Source organism: Lasioglossum baleicum, chromosome 6 (assembly GCF_051020765.1).
Source record: "Lasioglossum baleicum chromosome 6, iyLasBale1, whole genome shotgun sequence".
Taxonomy (NCBI): domain Eukaryota; kingdom Metazoa; phylum Arthropoda; class Insecta; order Hymenoptera; family Halictidae; genus Lasioglossum; species Lasioglossum baleicum.
Window position 1 is genome coordinate 17,713,802 of NC_134934.1, and position 15,407 is coordinate 17,729,208.

Here is a 15,407-nt window from a genome sequence, read left to right on the forward strand (position 1 = left end):
GCTGATCAATAACCAGCGACACCAACAACAAACTAGCATGTAACCACCAGCTAGAAAGACCTTGGCGAGAGCGGCGTTGGAACGGTGTCAATGATAAGGAACAGTGGAACTGAACAATTAGTATTCCGTGGCGCGCGGTGCACGAGACCCGTACCACTGGAAACTTTTAACGAGCACATGGGGACCAGTGAAAAATGAAAATCGCGCGATTACTATTCCCGGCGTGGTGTGGGTCGGTTCGGATAGCACTGCTGATGAAAACGTTCCCGATCTCTTTCGGGAAGGCGACGCGGAAGAAACCAACCGGTCGAAGAGTAGAGCACCGTACCGGAGGATCGAGGACACGATAGCCTGGACTGTCTGCAGGTGCCTTGGTTGATGCCGCGCGATTCGAGACGCCGCGTGATGCTCCATCTCATGAGCTGCATGTCTCTCTTCTGGCTCGCGGATGAAGCAGCAGCCGGTCCGTGGCGCCGGCTCGTGGTGGCGCGTCAAAGCTGCGCTGCGCTGCGCTTCGTGTTCCGCTCGGTTTGGTTGCGGCGTAGCGTCTGGTTTCGGCCGGACGTCCGCGTGTCGACCGGTGTCATCCGGCAAAGGACGAGAACCGACTGATCGCTTGGTAAAGAGCCGGCCTGGGCGTAGGTAGTGTCATGCGACGTCACGCATTACCCTTCCCCCACCACCGGGTTGCCCCCCCATCCCTACCCAACCGGCGAATCCCCTCCACCGCGCAAGCTTCTACGCTCACGGTTATGACAGGGAAGGCGGTGCGGTTCATAAATCAGGGGGTAAAGGGCGGGGTCTGCGCGAACCACTCAGCGGCCGGTTATTAATTATTATACAGAGGTTGCCCCCCCTCCTATACCGACGGTTGTTCCACCTACGCCGCGCAACTTCCGGATTCACGGGGAGCTGCACGCGCGTCCCTCCACTCGACCGCCGCCGCGCCGCGCCGCGCCGTCGAGACACGGCTCGTTGCGTCTCGCTTTCGATTTTCTTCCCGCGCGAGGTTGCGTCGCCGCGCCGCGCGCCGGACACGCCACTGCGAATCTGCCCGCCGACTCCGCTCTCTCTGACCACTGCCATCTTCCCTTCTTCTACTTCTTCTTCTTTTCTTTTTAAACGAAATCCTCGCGACCTTTTATCACCTGCGGAAATTCGCTCGCCGACTTTTCGACTGATATTCCCCGTTTCTTTTATAGTCACTTTGGTTTCATCTTTCCCGCAGCTTTTTCTGAAGTACTTTCGCTCCTGTGTGTCGAGCACGATATTTACCAACTGCACCAATTGTTACTCATTTTTGCTGGTTTTAATATTTCCATTTTATACGATTTTCTTAACGAATATGAAACTGATATAATATCTCGTACGATATTTTTAGTAATTTGTTAAAATATTAACCCTTTGCGCACTCCGAATTATTTTTCAATTTTGTTGCCACGACTCCCTACTATTTTAAAATATCGAGTGTGTAGGAGTGCAAAGAGTTTAGGGATTTATTGAATACAAATTTAGTAATGAAACAAATATTTTGGATAATGGTATAAGAATTATTATTAGTGACGCCTCTCCGAGTCACTACTCGTGTGCCAAGGGTTAAAATGACGTCTTGGTGATCTGTCTTCAGACTTTCTGGTCTAACCATGCTGGTTTTATATTACATTCGCCAGAAATTCTTCAACTTACATCGCTGCTCCGGAAGTATAATGACTAGACTGCGGATCTTTATGCAAAATAAAAATGTTTGGCATTGATTGTGGGTAGCAGGAATAACGTAAAAATTGATTTCATCCCTTAACGACTTTGTTACATTAAAAGCAACATTGCAACATTATTAAATCTTGAAAATCTTTTACTGTTTTATATTTCGCCCAACCAATTTCTTCATAAGTGCATAAAGATCCGCTGTCTAATAATGACGCAACTGTTAAATTTTATGAAATTGATTTTATTGTGTCGGCAAGCTCAAAAATGCATTTACTAGATGTTTGTAAATCGACACAAGAGGGAAGATCCGTCGTTATGACCCTTTCATGACAGTCTTAAATAATTTTGGTACAGATTTTTCTACAATTTTTGCAAAGAATTTTCAATAATTTTTTGTTAAATCGATTTATACTTTTCATACTACATGTATTTTGATAATTTTTGTTCAAATAAACTTTTTCATAACATTTTCTTCATATTTTTACTTGTTCTCCTTACTCAACAAAGACGTACTTATATGGTACTGGTTACTGCGAGGTTGGTATTTATTAGTTTAGAAATTGAAATAACTTAAAAGTTGCAATAATAACCCACAATGTCTATAAACTACTCTCATAGAAGAATTACACCGAATCTATAGGCCATTCTATTAAGACAAATTGGAATTATTTTTCTTTTGCTTGTCCTGTAAAATTTCAATTTTTGCTGTTATGTCCTTATACTTGCGGAGCAGCGATATGGTATCGAACAGCTCGCCTTAAAACGTCTTGACACATTGTTAACTTCGCGCGTCAATTGGCGTCTTTCCTTATAGCGCCTTAAACTTCTGTCCGCTACTGTACACGTAGGAAAAATAAAGTGGCTTTATCTTCCGTACTAGAATTATGTAAATAATGACAATAACATTTTTTATCGCTTGTAGAAGTGAAAATTTACATTGGAAGAACGTTCTCTCTTTGCTTTACATAGTTAACAGTTGACATTAGTTAATATTTAATCAACATACGTTTCCTATGCTACTTGACTCCAGAAGGTGACTATATTAATTCAAGCTCTATCTTCCAGTTCTTTCGGATAAACACAACGACATAAATTGTAAATAAATGATATATTGATCAATAAATTAGAAAAAATAAGTATTCCTAAAAGTGGCTCACGATTATTAATTGTTACGTTTGTATTGTTAATTGTTATTGTCGTATATTATTATTGTTAGAAATCGTTTTCACATTGTACATTTTAATTCCGATATTATGTATTACTATTGGCAGACGGTAAGAAGTTAATTTCTATTTCGTCGTTATGCAACGTCACTCATTACATAAGTTCGTACCGAATATTATTCTGCCGAGTCATAAATAAATTCCGCTTCTACCATCACGTTTATTTTTATTGAATTCAATTGATAATTATACATATAACTTTGACTGACGCGTCATTCTTTGACTCTTTGATTCTTGATTTAATTATCCTTGGATTCAAGAGTTTTTATTCATCACTGTAGCTGTATTGGATTTCAGTAGTTTTTCATTGATCGTTTCGAATCTCTGTATGCACCTGAATTAAAATTGTTTGTATCAACACAGTCCAAGTGCCAGAAAACTCGATTAAATTCGAAAATGTTTTCCTTTGGGAAATGTTTTCGGGAAAAACGTGAATTCGCGTCCAAGACCGACGATTTCTTCGAAATTGCACTAATTGCCTGTCCTTGAAACACTAAGGTTTGAGAAAGATAATCCTAATTAGTCTAACACGCTTTCGCTTTAAGCCAGCAGAGTCCCTCTAACAAGAGACCAAGGTCCTTCGAAATGTTCATCGGTGTCTTCCCTATAAGTATCAGAGTAGGTAGTCTAAAAAAAAGGGAAATTTTCTAATCTTTCCTCGAGAACATATTTTTCAAAGAAATCGCCTCCTCGAAACCGGTTGAAGAGATCTGAATCGTAGAGCGTGAGTGCTGACTAGTTGAACGACACACAACGATATAGTAACACTACAACGTGGGTTTAACCACAGAAATATTGTTTCAATCTTATAGGTACATATTTAGTATGCATTATTGAAGTTGTGCATCATTAATGATGTTCAGCGGAATTATCAACAGGTACGTTCCCTACGTAGGTAATCGAAGCAGCATTGTTTTGAGGTATCGTTTCTCGAACAAAGAAACGGCTGGGCGTGTCTAGCTCGCCAGCTAAGTAGAGTCTTGTTGAATTATCTTATAGGCGGCATGAAATAGGGGTAAATTCGATTACCTGTTATTCAGCGCGAACACAGCTATTTCATATGACTTCGCGACCAACTTCGAACCTTTTCTTCAAGATTAGGCACCGTGCTGGACTGCGGATTTTGTGCATTTATGGCAAAAATGTGTAACCACCATTTAAAGCAGTGGACATGTTAAAAAGATTTAAAGACATCAGCGTATACATAATTAGATAATTGAACGAGAAGAAAGAAATGTTTATTTCGCTCTTGCGTCTTGTAACCAATGAAAACTATTTTTATTTTGCAGAAAGATAAAGAAGTATTACATTGAAAGGAATATGTATCTACGAAATAAATAATACTTTTCATCCATTAATTTATATCAACAAACTTTTGAAATTATACTTCGTGTAGACGAATTTTGAGAAAGTGGAATCAGATTAAATCTTATTTTTAGTGAGAACAGCCTTTGTGATTCAAAATAAATAAAAATTGTACTGGATTCTGTCGAATTTTATACTCTAGCATTTTCTGAAAATTTTTAAGCGTTTTTAAAATTAAAATTAAATGCATAAAGGTCCGCAGTCTGGCAGTTGTCATAAATCTAGCAAATGACAATTTTTTTACCCTGGGTCAAAATAGACCCAGTTGGAGGGTTAATAGCCATTATTATTTCACAATCGCCACTGATCACTCTGAGCTGAATTTTTTCGTACCAATTATCATCTTCCGTCTCGAGAGCATCGACTTTTTTATTGTGAAAGTTTTTATTTTGTAAGTTTTATTTAGTATTTTCATATTTTACAATCGTTCACATTTCGTTGAGCATTCGAATAGGAATGAATGCATCTTCTTCTCGATACCAATATTTTGAATTACAGAAATACAGATTATACTATAGATTTGGCTACAGCATAGCCCACAAATACGAACGCATTTTTTATCGCCGTAATTTACATTATGGCGATGTAAATAGACTGGTTTGACGCGTAGCTCGTAATACTAACTTCCTTCCTGATAACTGAGCTATTACGCGGAATGGCTAATTAACAAGAAAAATATTTTTGTAAAAGTACCTCGTAAAGAAACAGGATTCACGTAACAGTTATAGTGGTATTTATTAGTTAGAACATTTGATGATAATCGTCCGATATCGCGAGACTGGAATGTCCTCATCGTCATTTGCACGAAGGATTCGCTATCATTAAAATATCACTTTCATTAAAACTGAATTTTGTAATTTTCCCGTCAACTAAATCGACATGGTCAAAGGTCAAACTTTTACTTTCTGGAGTTTGAAACAGACAAGAATATAAACAGAAAAATAAATTTGGTCCATACAATGCATACGAATTTCATTCTGCACAAAGACTACTAGAAAGCTAGTCCATTCTTAGTAGCTGCCTATCTCTCGCGAGTAAACGCTTTGTTCAGAGTCCCTCCAAGTGTTTTTCGAGTACTGGGAACTGGGCTCCCAGGTTACGGTCGTTTCTTCAAAAAAATCCTACGTAAAACCAATCAAAAAGTGTCATAACTTTCTCTGCCGCCGGACGGAACTCTTTCGCAGTGGGCAAAGTTGGAAAAAGGAATCCGGACACGCGCCCGAGTGGCGCAGGTGGTTGCAGTAGGGGTTCAAGCACGAGACAACAATCTCGGTCCCTTCCTCGGCCGGGGCAACTTCCTGCAGGTCAAAAGCGAACGGGCATTCGGTTGCGCAACATGCTGTGTGCCCCGGGACCCATGTGCCACACGGCGACGAACTTTTGTCGAACCTCGGCGCGACCTTGGTCCACACCCAGATGATTTATATGACCGTAAATCATAAATTCAAGAAGTCCACTGTTCGAGCGAAGGTTAACGAGCCCCCGGGCTTTGCGACAATGTGAAAATGGGTCGGAAGACATAATTCATGCCCGAGGAGCAGCACAAACCAGCCGGAGCCGGCTCGCTGCTTCCTGCTTCGAGAAGCATAAATATTTCAGCCTCGAACGAAACTATGAATTCGCTGGGAAACATGGGCGATAGACCTCTGACTTTCACGAACCCGAGGAGGTAAAAGCCGCTTCCTGTTCGAGAGAGAGATCTTCTTTTTTAATCTTTCGCTGACGAACTTCCATAAGGCGTGCATTCCCGGTCACGCCGCGCCGTCACAGTTGATTTCTCAATTTACAGCCGCAGGTAGGAGCAGCCGGGAAGTCATCGAAGAGGAATCTCGGAAGTTAACGATCCCAACAAATGCTGAGTGAAGGTGGAACACCTCGATTAAACGGACTAATTGGGAGACGGGCGAACTCGGGTTCAGGATGATCAACGCGCGAGCAGGAATTATTCAGAGCATCTTTAAATAATTCAGATAAGTAGATCAGAAAATGAGATTATTCGAGCTTTTGCTTCGGGACATTTGCGCGTTCAGCCAGCCCTTGCCCTGCGACTTCTTCTAGGACCTCGATTATCCGAATTCGAATGGCTCAATCCAATAATATTTATTACATAAATCGATCAGTGCAGATCAAAGGTAGCAATTTCATTCAGCTACTGTTCTGTTGTAGGAACTCTCAGGTGGTAGGTGTCCTACGTATCGATGATTTGTTACAATAGGATCTCGATTATCCCAACAAGCTTCAAATAGCTCAATCTAAGGCGATATCTAATACTATTTGTTGTAAAAATTGATACAAATTGAAGCTAGCAACTTTATCGAGCTACTGTTCCATTATAAAAACTCTCAGGTAGTAGCTGTCCTGCGTATCGATGATTTGTTACAATAGGACCTCGATTATCTGAATATTATCCCAACAAGCTTTAAATAGCTAAATCTAAGCTGATATCCAATACTATTTGTTGTAAAAATCAATACAAATTGAAGCTAACAACTTCATCGAGCTACTGTTCCATTATAGAAACTCTAAAGTGGTAGGTGTCCTGCGTATCGATGATTTGTTATAATAGGACCTCGATTATCCGAAGTCTATGATCCCAACAAGCTTTAAATAGCTAAATCTAAGGCGATATCCAACACTATTTGTCGTAAAAATCAATACAAATTGAAGCTAGCAATTTCATCGAGCTACCGTTCTATTATAGAAACTCTCAGGTGGTAGGTGTCCTGCGCATCGAAGATTTGTTACAGTAGGACCCCGCTTATTTCCATCATAAGGAGATTCACATCGAACACTATTTATTATACAAATTGATTAAAATTAAATGCAACATCGTACCTAACTGTGCAACTGTTCTAATATACATTTTATTAAACTCACATTTACCTGTCCAGTTAGGATACTCGAGGTTCTACATATCGTTCCCTCACTTCTCTCAGATCGACGTTGATCCTTTTACCGAGCCCAATGCAAAGCGCAATGATTCAAGCCAGTGCCTAGAAAAGCAAAGTCCAGATCGAGCGGCCCTGGATCAAAATGGACGCGAGGTAAACCGCGCGCGCGACCTATGTACACATTTTTCTCTAGTCTACACAAGGGTGTCGAAACAGGCGTGTCTCGAATTCGAGAATTCTCGCGGAGCTAGCCGACAACCCGATGATCGAGACCGAGGATAACGGCGCGACCCGGTTAGCCGAGGTCCTACGGTCGTCCATTTCGAAGATGTTAGGCCCGATGGAGGCCGCGCGCCGGACGTGTGCACGAGGTCCTTCCGTGCGGCGTCCACATATGAATAGCCGAAACCGGAAGTTGGTCGTAGGAGAGATACAGGGATTTGTGCATCCTGTGTAGTGCAAGGTCACGGGACAAAGAAGGCCGATCGATAAAAGGCAGCGCGCGGCCGAAGGAAGAATCGTTGCGGGGGTCGTTGCTCTCGAGTCACGGCGCATCGGTGCCGAATACGAAAGGGATTCGTACTCGCAGTGACGGGGTCGAGTCTCGTTTAAATAAGTTAGCAGCGGCGGCGGAACACAGATAGATAGATAGAGAGAAAGAGAGAGAGAGAGAGAGAGAGAGAGAGAGTGCGAGAGGCGAGACAGGGAGGCAAGGCGCGCAGAGCCAAAGCACAGGGAGAGATAGAGGAGGAATGAGAAATGAACGGGGAAAGAGAGACGCCGAGGGAAATTGCACGTGGCGGGCCGCGATTGGCTCGCACCTGTCTCCTCGGACCGCCCTCTTTTAGCCAGGATCGCATGCCTGCGTACCTAATACGCTTTCTTACTCGTTGCATACGCGGGTTGCTTGCGCCGCGTGCGTGTGCGATGCACACTTTCTCATCGGGCCAAGGTGTTCGTTGCCTGTGTGTAATGAACCACCACCGCCCCACGGCTTTCCTCCTCCGCGTCCCCCCCATGCTCCCTCCATCTCCTCCTCGTACCTCTCCTCCGTCCCGCTACTCCCCACTCCAGGAGAGAACTGCGACGGATCGTGGCAGGTGGTGGGGGAGGGCAGCAGGAGAGACCAGGTGGAGGGGCGGCGGAAGAGACTCGCGAGGAGAGGAAAGGACAGGCGATAGTACATATTATACTTTTGTACGGGCGTGTAGAGAACCGGTGGGGGTGGCAAGGCAGGCATAGCCGCGGTTGCACACGGTTAATCTATCTCCGGGTAGACACTAAAGCGCAAGATGGAAGTCTCCTTCCATTACGATTGCCATATTTGCAACTCGAGAACCCCCCTCCCCCTCTCCCTCCGCCACCCCCCCCGTCCGCCCATCCCCCAACCCGTTCAACACCCCGCTCGCGATCTTTGCGACCGGGCTCTCTTTGTTCGCGAGTGACTGCTGTCGGCTCGATGAGTTACAGACCGCTCGGCTCGTTTTTCTCTCTGTTGCTGTTACGAGCCCTGCCGCCGCGCCGCGCCGCGGAGGTACAGGGCTCTGCGTTTTAGCGTTTCGTTTCGTTTCGGACCAGAAGTAGCTCTATCCGCCTCGGGAGCTTCCTTCCCGACTTCCTTCGCCCCCGGTCGACTATTAAATGAGAATCGTTTGTTTTTACGATCATCCTCGCCGTTGCGTGGCCTGTCCCTTATTACGTCGGATCGTAGGAGGGGGAGGTGTAGATTGTTGCGTCACGATTACATTGTTTCGGATCCCGTGTAAAGTTACAAATTGGCACGGACGTATGAGCGTATGCACGTTCGTTTGAAGCCGTCGTTGAATGCGACCCGGTAAGTTTTCCTTGGAAAATGCAGGCGACAGTGGAGACTGACAAGCATATCCTTTCTTTTAGGCAAATGCGCAAGGGTACGTTTGTATTTCAACCCTTTGCATCCTTGTGTGACTCGAATTTTGTTTACAGGAACTCCTATGCTTAAGTTAAGCTATGTATTATACTTTAATGTAAATGTCTCTCGAAGTATTTTTTAAACAAAACGCTTGAAATGACGAGCTACAAAATTGAAAATAAATTCGGAGCACGCGAAGGGCTGACGGATGGGTCGGATGCAAAAATTTATATGAAAATGTTGATGAACAACAATTATTAGTAAAATGCATAAAAATAAAACGCACTTTAATCGCACCGATTAATTCACATTGAAATCAAATTTCTTTACAAGTAAAATATTAGACACCTGAATTGAAATTGAGGATTTCAAGGATTAGCATGTTACAGCTCGTTCTTGATCGGAACGCTTGATGACAGTATATAATTGTTACTGTTATTATTCATTCTTGAAAATAATTTTTCAGAAATTGTTCTTCGATTGAATTGATGAAATTGATGAAATTGTGCTGGTTTACCCATACATCCCTACCAAGAAAAATACGGTACCACTAGCAGTGTTAATAACCTATATTCATAACTGCACATAATATTTTGCAACTGGGAAAAGAAAAAAATGCCTAAAACAGAGAAGCATGCAAGAAAGGAACGGCGCTCGCGGCGTAGTCGAAAGCTTCATTGAGAACTGTAGAATGAAAGACTTATCAGGGGTGGTACCACGGGCGATGTACCGTGTGGATGAGGCTGGCTGATCTCGGTGTTGGCGATCCGCAGTTTTTCACGGTCTCGCCCTTTCTCCAGCGCCGGAGGTGTCGAACATTTTCATCGTGCGATTCCCTGGGCAGGACTTATTGCGATCCGCGTGTTTGCTAGGCGATCAGTAACGCGTTAACCGTGTCCGGGTTTTGTTATCTTCGAGCGAAGGGAACTCGGAAACAAAAACACCGTCCGCCGGGGCATGAAGTAATAAAGAACCATAGCGAACGGACGGTGGTGGTGGTGGGGGGGGGCTGAAGATCGTTCGGCGACCTGTTAAGTAACCAACAGATTTACAGGACTCTATCTTATCGAACGGTCCGTACACCGTCCCTCGGTGTGCAACGGTTATTTATTCGTTTGCAAATGAATAAAGAAGGCCGATCGATGCTCGCGAGTCCGAGGAGCTCCGCTGCGCTACAGGTCGCTATGGATTCCAATCTAGAAGTAGAAGTTGCCTCGGGTTTCGCACCGGAGAAGGTGGGGGCAGTCCGGGCATGTCATACGCGAAACCCTTATCTCGTCCGAGCGGAATCATGATCGTTCCTCGCGCGAAGTTCCTCGTGGGACAGCCAGGTACACCAATTCACGGGCGCAACACAGAGTGTGAGAGGGTTTTAATGTTACCGGTGCTCGGCCCCGGGAATTTATCGTTATTTGTAATCGCGGCTGGTCGAGTTTCTTGGCGGTTTGCCTTTTGGTGGGCTTCGACGCGGCGACGACGGGGTGTACTCCCTGCGTATTGTCGGATCAGAAATGTCTTCTATAGAAAGAACCCCGGGGCACCGTGTAACAGAGACGCTTAAAAAACCATTAGATATCGGGAACAGACCGGGGGAACGTATGAGTTAGTCCGTTTCAATACCGGACTAACCTGAATTGGCCAGTGCACGTCGGACATCATATCAACCAGTTCACATCATCTGTATGTGTATATGTAAAATATGTATTGACTCGCATCATCACGTACATTATTACACATATGTGGACAACGGCATGAAAACCCCGAACTTTTCCGTCTGAAACCCGGACAATATACTTATATGCATAATATACAGTTTAACTGATTCCACACACTTTAAATCAGAATAACTTTTATATGAATTAACCAAACGACTTCAATTTCTCCGTAAGGCTAGAAGAATTAGTTTAGTTAAAAATCAATTTTTACTATTGTTTTTCACAATTCCGTCCAAATGCATTTCTTCAACATATTTTTTACACATCATTTACTAAACTATTTCTTCTAGATTTACAGAGAAATTGAAGTCGTTTGGTCCATTCATAAAAAAGTTATTCTGATTTAAAGTGCGTGGAATCAGTTCTGCTCCTTACTGTATAATATATAATATATTTATTACGATAATTATCAGTAGAAAGGAATTATTTTTGTAACGAATTATAGTGCAAATTTCATCCCGATGTCTCTTATGGTTCAAGAGTTATAGTTAAATGTCACCGAATAGTCCAGTCAACGAAAACTTGTAGAGGGAAATTGAAGGAGCACAACTTTTAACTTTGGGTCTTTGTTTCGACTAGTTAGGAGGTAAACATACTAAAAGTGTAGGGGGGCACGTAGAAGCTTCCCTTTTTCGGTTTACTGTTTATATCTCGGAAACTATGCGTCCTAGCGATAAGACCATTCTACACAAAAGTAAAGCTGACAAAATGTGCCACAAGATTGATTAGATTCAGTTTTTCGCTATCTCGCATAGTTTCCGAGATATCCGCGCTCAAAGTTCACTAATTGTGCTGAAGCTAGTCAAATAAGGCAAAAAACGTGAGGCGAACATTTCTTTCTCACAATTAGTGAACTTTGAGCGCGGATATCTCGGAAACTATGCGAGATAGCGAAAAACTGAATCAAATCAATATTCTGGCACATTTTGTCAGCTTTAATTTTGTATAGAATGGTCTTATCGCTAGGACACATAGTTTCCGAGATATAAGCGGAAAACCGAAAAAGGGGACCTTCTACGTGCACCTTCTAGAAGTAGGGACTTTTAGTATGTTTACCTCCTAACTAGTCCAAACAAAGTCCCAAAGTTAAAAATTGTGTTCCTTCCATTGCCCTCTACCCTCCCCTTATGAGCATTCATTGACTGGACTAAAATTTCTTGATTCAGCTCATTGTGTGCGGCCGTCCGAGGCTGTATAATTTCAATTGCCCAATTTGAAAATGTCTACTTTCTTAAAAACAGGTCCGTAAAGGGCAATATTTAGAGCTATATCCACATCTAAAACATTTTTCTAAAGTTCTCTGTTATGGAAACATTGCATTTGTTTAAAATAATTGCAAGGTAGATGTGGAGAGAAACATTTTTTTTCAAATGACAACATTTTTAGTAGATAGTTTTATGCTTTCACTGTGAGCACCCAATAACTTGTTCTTATCTGTTTGTTAGTTCGAGTCTTATAATTTAACGAAGAAAGGAACAACAATTTTTGAGATATCGAAAGATTCTTTGAGATTCGTTCGTAGGTTACCAAAGACTGCAACATATTAAAATTTGAACAAAAAGTGGAGCAAGTGTGAGCGAGTAACATCGAAAAACCCGGACCCTTAAAGAGAAATCCCCACGGACGTCCCCGGACGGACTAAAAAGTAGGACAAATCCTGGGAAAACCGGACGGATGGCAACCCTACCTGCGATGTTCCGAAAAGATATCGCCAAGATTTGAATTGTTATGCACTTATGGTGAAAATGGATAGGTGCAATTTAAAATTTAACCCTTTGCACTTGAAGCTATTTTAATTCAAAAATTAAACATTTCTTCCCCCCGACCTAGAATAATTCTATTCTATTTCATTTTCTTTTCATTTTGGGAATATGAGATTGACATAATACCTCATACAATACTTAAATGTTTAGCGATCGTACCAAATTGCAAAATATCTTTATACGAAATAGAAAATGTTTGCATCGACTGCAAGATACAGCAACAAAATAAACAATCTTTTCTTCTCTCAATTATTTTATTAAATACTAATATACTAATATACTCCTGTTCTTAAATTTTTTAGTATGAACTCTGTTCTAAATTGTGCATTTTTATCATAAATGCATAAGATCTGACTCTGATAAGATAATGACTCTGACAATGAGCCAGATTAACTCTGCGCGAGCCAGGTGAATAAAAGTCACACTCTGCGAATACATCATTCAAAATGTTGTGATTCGTAGATTTTATGATTTATCTTTCAAAATAGCAGCTCTAAGTCCTCCGGGGTTAATTTCACCCTATCTGGTTCGCGGAGGGTTGCAAGACTTGAAGAATTCCGTAGCTCATCAAGATCATTAAGCCTGGAACGTCGCACTTATTTTTTTGAGACGTGTACTTCACACTCGAGTCTCAGAAACCCAGTTCTTTTTTAGAATAAAAGCAGAAAATGTGAATATTTAATGGTTTTGGGAGAATAAATAATCTTAACAGAACGCGTAGAAAAAAGTTCAATCAAGGTTTGTTATTTTACAAAGAGTTACAATTCATGAAAGTGAAAAATAACAAGCCACTCATGCGCACGTCACATTATAATTAATGACTAGATTGCGGATGTTTATGCATTTATGGCTTACGAAAATTTCCAAAAAATGCAACAATGCAAAATTCGATAGAATTTAGTACTGAAGTAGTACTAAATGGAAATATGAAAAATAGGATTTTATTCCCTTCCACTTCCTTACAATTCGTCTACAAAAATTGGAAATTGCATAAACACCCGCAGCCCATTAACGACGCTCTGTGTGTTTCCGCGACCCAACAGTGAAGTTCCATGGTTAAACGAAGAAAGAACTTTTCTTAACGCCCAGAGGACTCGAGATATCGAGTCGGTTACTTGAAGACACAGAGCCACTAATCTGCATAGCAGATCGGTCACAGCTGGGTTAACTTTAGTTTTGGCAGTGGAGAGGCTGTCTCGCGCTAATACTCGTATAATAAGTTTTATGACACGGCTGGCGCGATGAAGACTGTAGTAAAGAAGCTGAACGTTCAGGTGGATTGTCTCTAATTAAGCTCGATCGTTCCCGATAGGACAAAGGATCGTTGAACGAAACGGCACGACTACTTCGATCAGCAAAGGAAATAATGGTGTGCATAAGGATCGAGTTCGAACAGTTTCATTGTTCATGCTAATAAAATGAACCGTTCAATCAGGTGGACGACGAAAAAGTCTGCGAGCCGGAGTCACGGCGACGGATATACCCTAATCGCAGACTTGAACTTGACCGGAGGAGTTAAGGAGATTTTCTATGTGCCGCGATCGGCCACGCAGAGACCTATAACCGAACCATTTAGCTGGCCTAATCCGGCCCGGTGCGATGGTGGTATAATCCCCGAGGGAAAGAATCATCGCGTGGCGATGCATGCGAACATTGTTCCGGACGCAATTTAAACGGCGTTTGACCAACAGGTCAATCTGCCGTCACTAATGCGCTCATGCCTCTATAATAGACTGGCGAAAGTAAAAGCAAAACCTCGGAGGATCGGTTCTCTCTTTTCTTATTGGCCCCGTTATTTACGATGTGCACCGCTAAGATTGTGAATCGCGTATGCATACGAATGTCCCTCGCCAGACCGTTGCTCCAGCTCCGCGAAATGATCGGCCTGAAACGATCCACGATTTTACACCGATACTCGGTAATTAACTGGCCTTGCTCGCTGCTCAGATCTACTCGTTATACGGTCTAATGGCATCCGCGTATCGGGAAAGTAGAGTAAAGGCTTGAAAAACCGGTCGTCCGGTGTTTCTAGCGAAAAATTGTCGCTCGTTTAAAATATCTGACCATCCAGCCGATCGATATTTTGCGGAAACTGCTCGTACTCCATCAAACGATCGGTTAATACCGATCGTACCGTGTATACCTCGAGCTGATCATTTTGCGGGCAACTGCTCATTCATTCCTCTATAAAATGATCGTTTAATGCGTATCGTGCTGAGCAGTGTCCTTGGGGAAAGTCATTCCATCGTTGCAAATCATGTAGCTCTTTCGTCATTACTAGACTAAGGATCTTTATGCATAATAAAAATGTTCTGCATCGATTGTGGGGGATGCAGTAGACATTTTTGTCTATCGGAAAATCCATTTTATCCGATAATTGTCTTTTCACGGTGAAAACAAGTCGAAACAATTAATTTCTTTATAAAAATCCGCAGTCTGATAATTACAGAATAATAGTAATATTTAATTTTAACTCTCCTTGGGGAATTTCGAGCACGTGAGAAACGTAAAAGAAAGGAACAGACCGGTATTGATTAATTCTATTAATTTTGTTCAATAATTGCTAAAATTAAGTTCCGAAAATTTTCGAATGTCATATAAACTTCTGATAATAGTTTAAAATGTCCTCCGTAAGATCCGTTCTTGTTTAGCGAAATTATGACGAAGCACGTTCCGCTGAAGGATTATTAACACGAGTTTCCGCTTAATTAAATAAAAGGGGGATTAACGGCAGGGTTTCCGGAGCTCTTTCATAGAGCCGCGTGCATTCACACCATTACTAAGATTTACGCTTTGACCCGGCCAAGTTTTATCCGCTCGATTGGCAATGTCCAATGAGCGACGATTAATGC

At 42.3% G+C, this 15,407-nt stretch overlaps 1 protein-coding gene across 6 annotated transcripts in view; it reads right to left on the reverse strand.

Annotated features, from left to right (window-relative positions):
* The window catches only part of Salm (spalt major), a 120,056-nt gene that overhangs the window by 19,277 nt on the left and 85,372 nt on the right, over nucleotides 1–15,407 (reverse strand). Inside the window, exon 1 of one of the 6 annotated variants that reach the window (XM_076424890.1) lies at nucleotides 329–8,515. The exons of the other annotated variants lie outside the window; for them this stretch is intronic. Within the exon in view, the coding sequence (XP_076281005.1) occupies nucleotides 329–428 (100 nt within the window). The 5' untranslated portion in view covers nucleotides 429–8,515. Of the gene's footprint in view, nucleotides 1–328; nucleotides 8,516–15,407 lie in introns of those variants that run through there. 6 annotated transcript variants of the gene reach the window in all.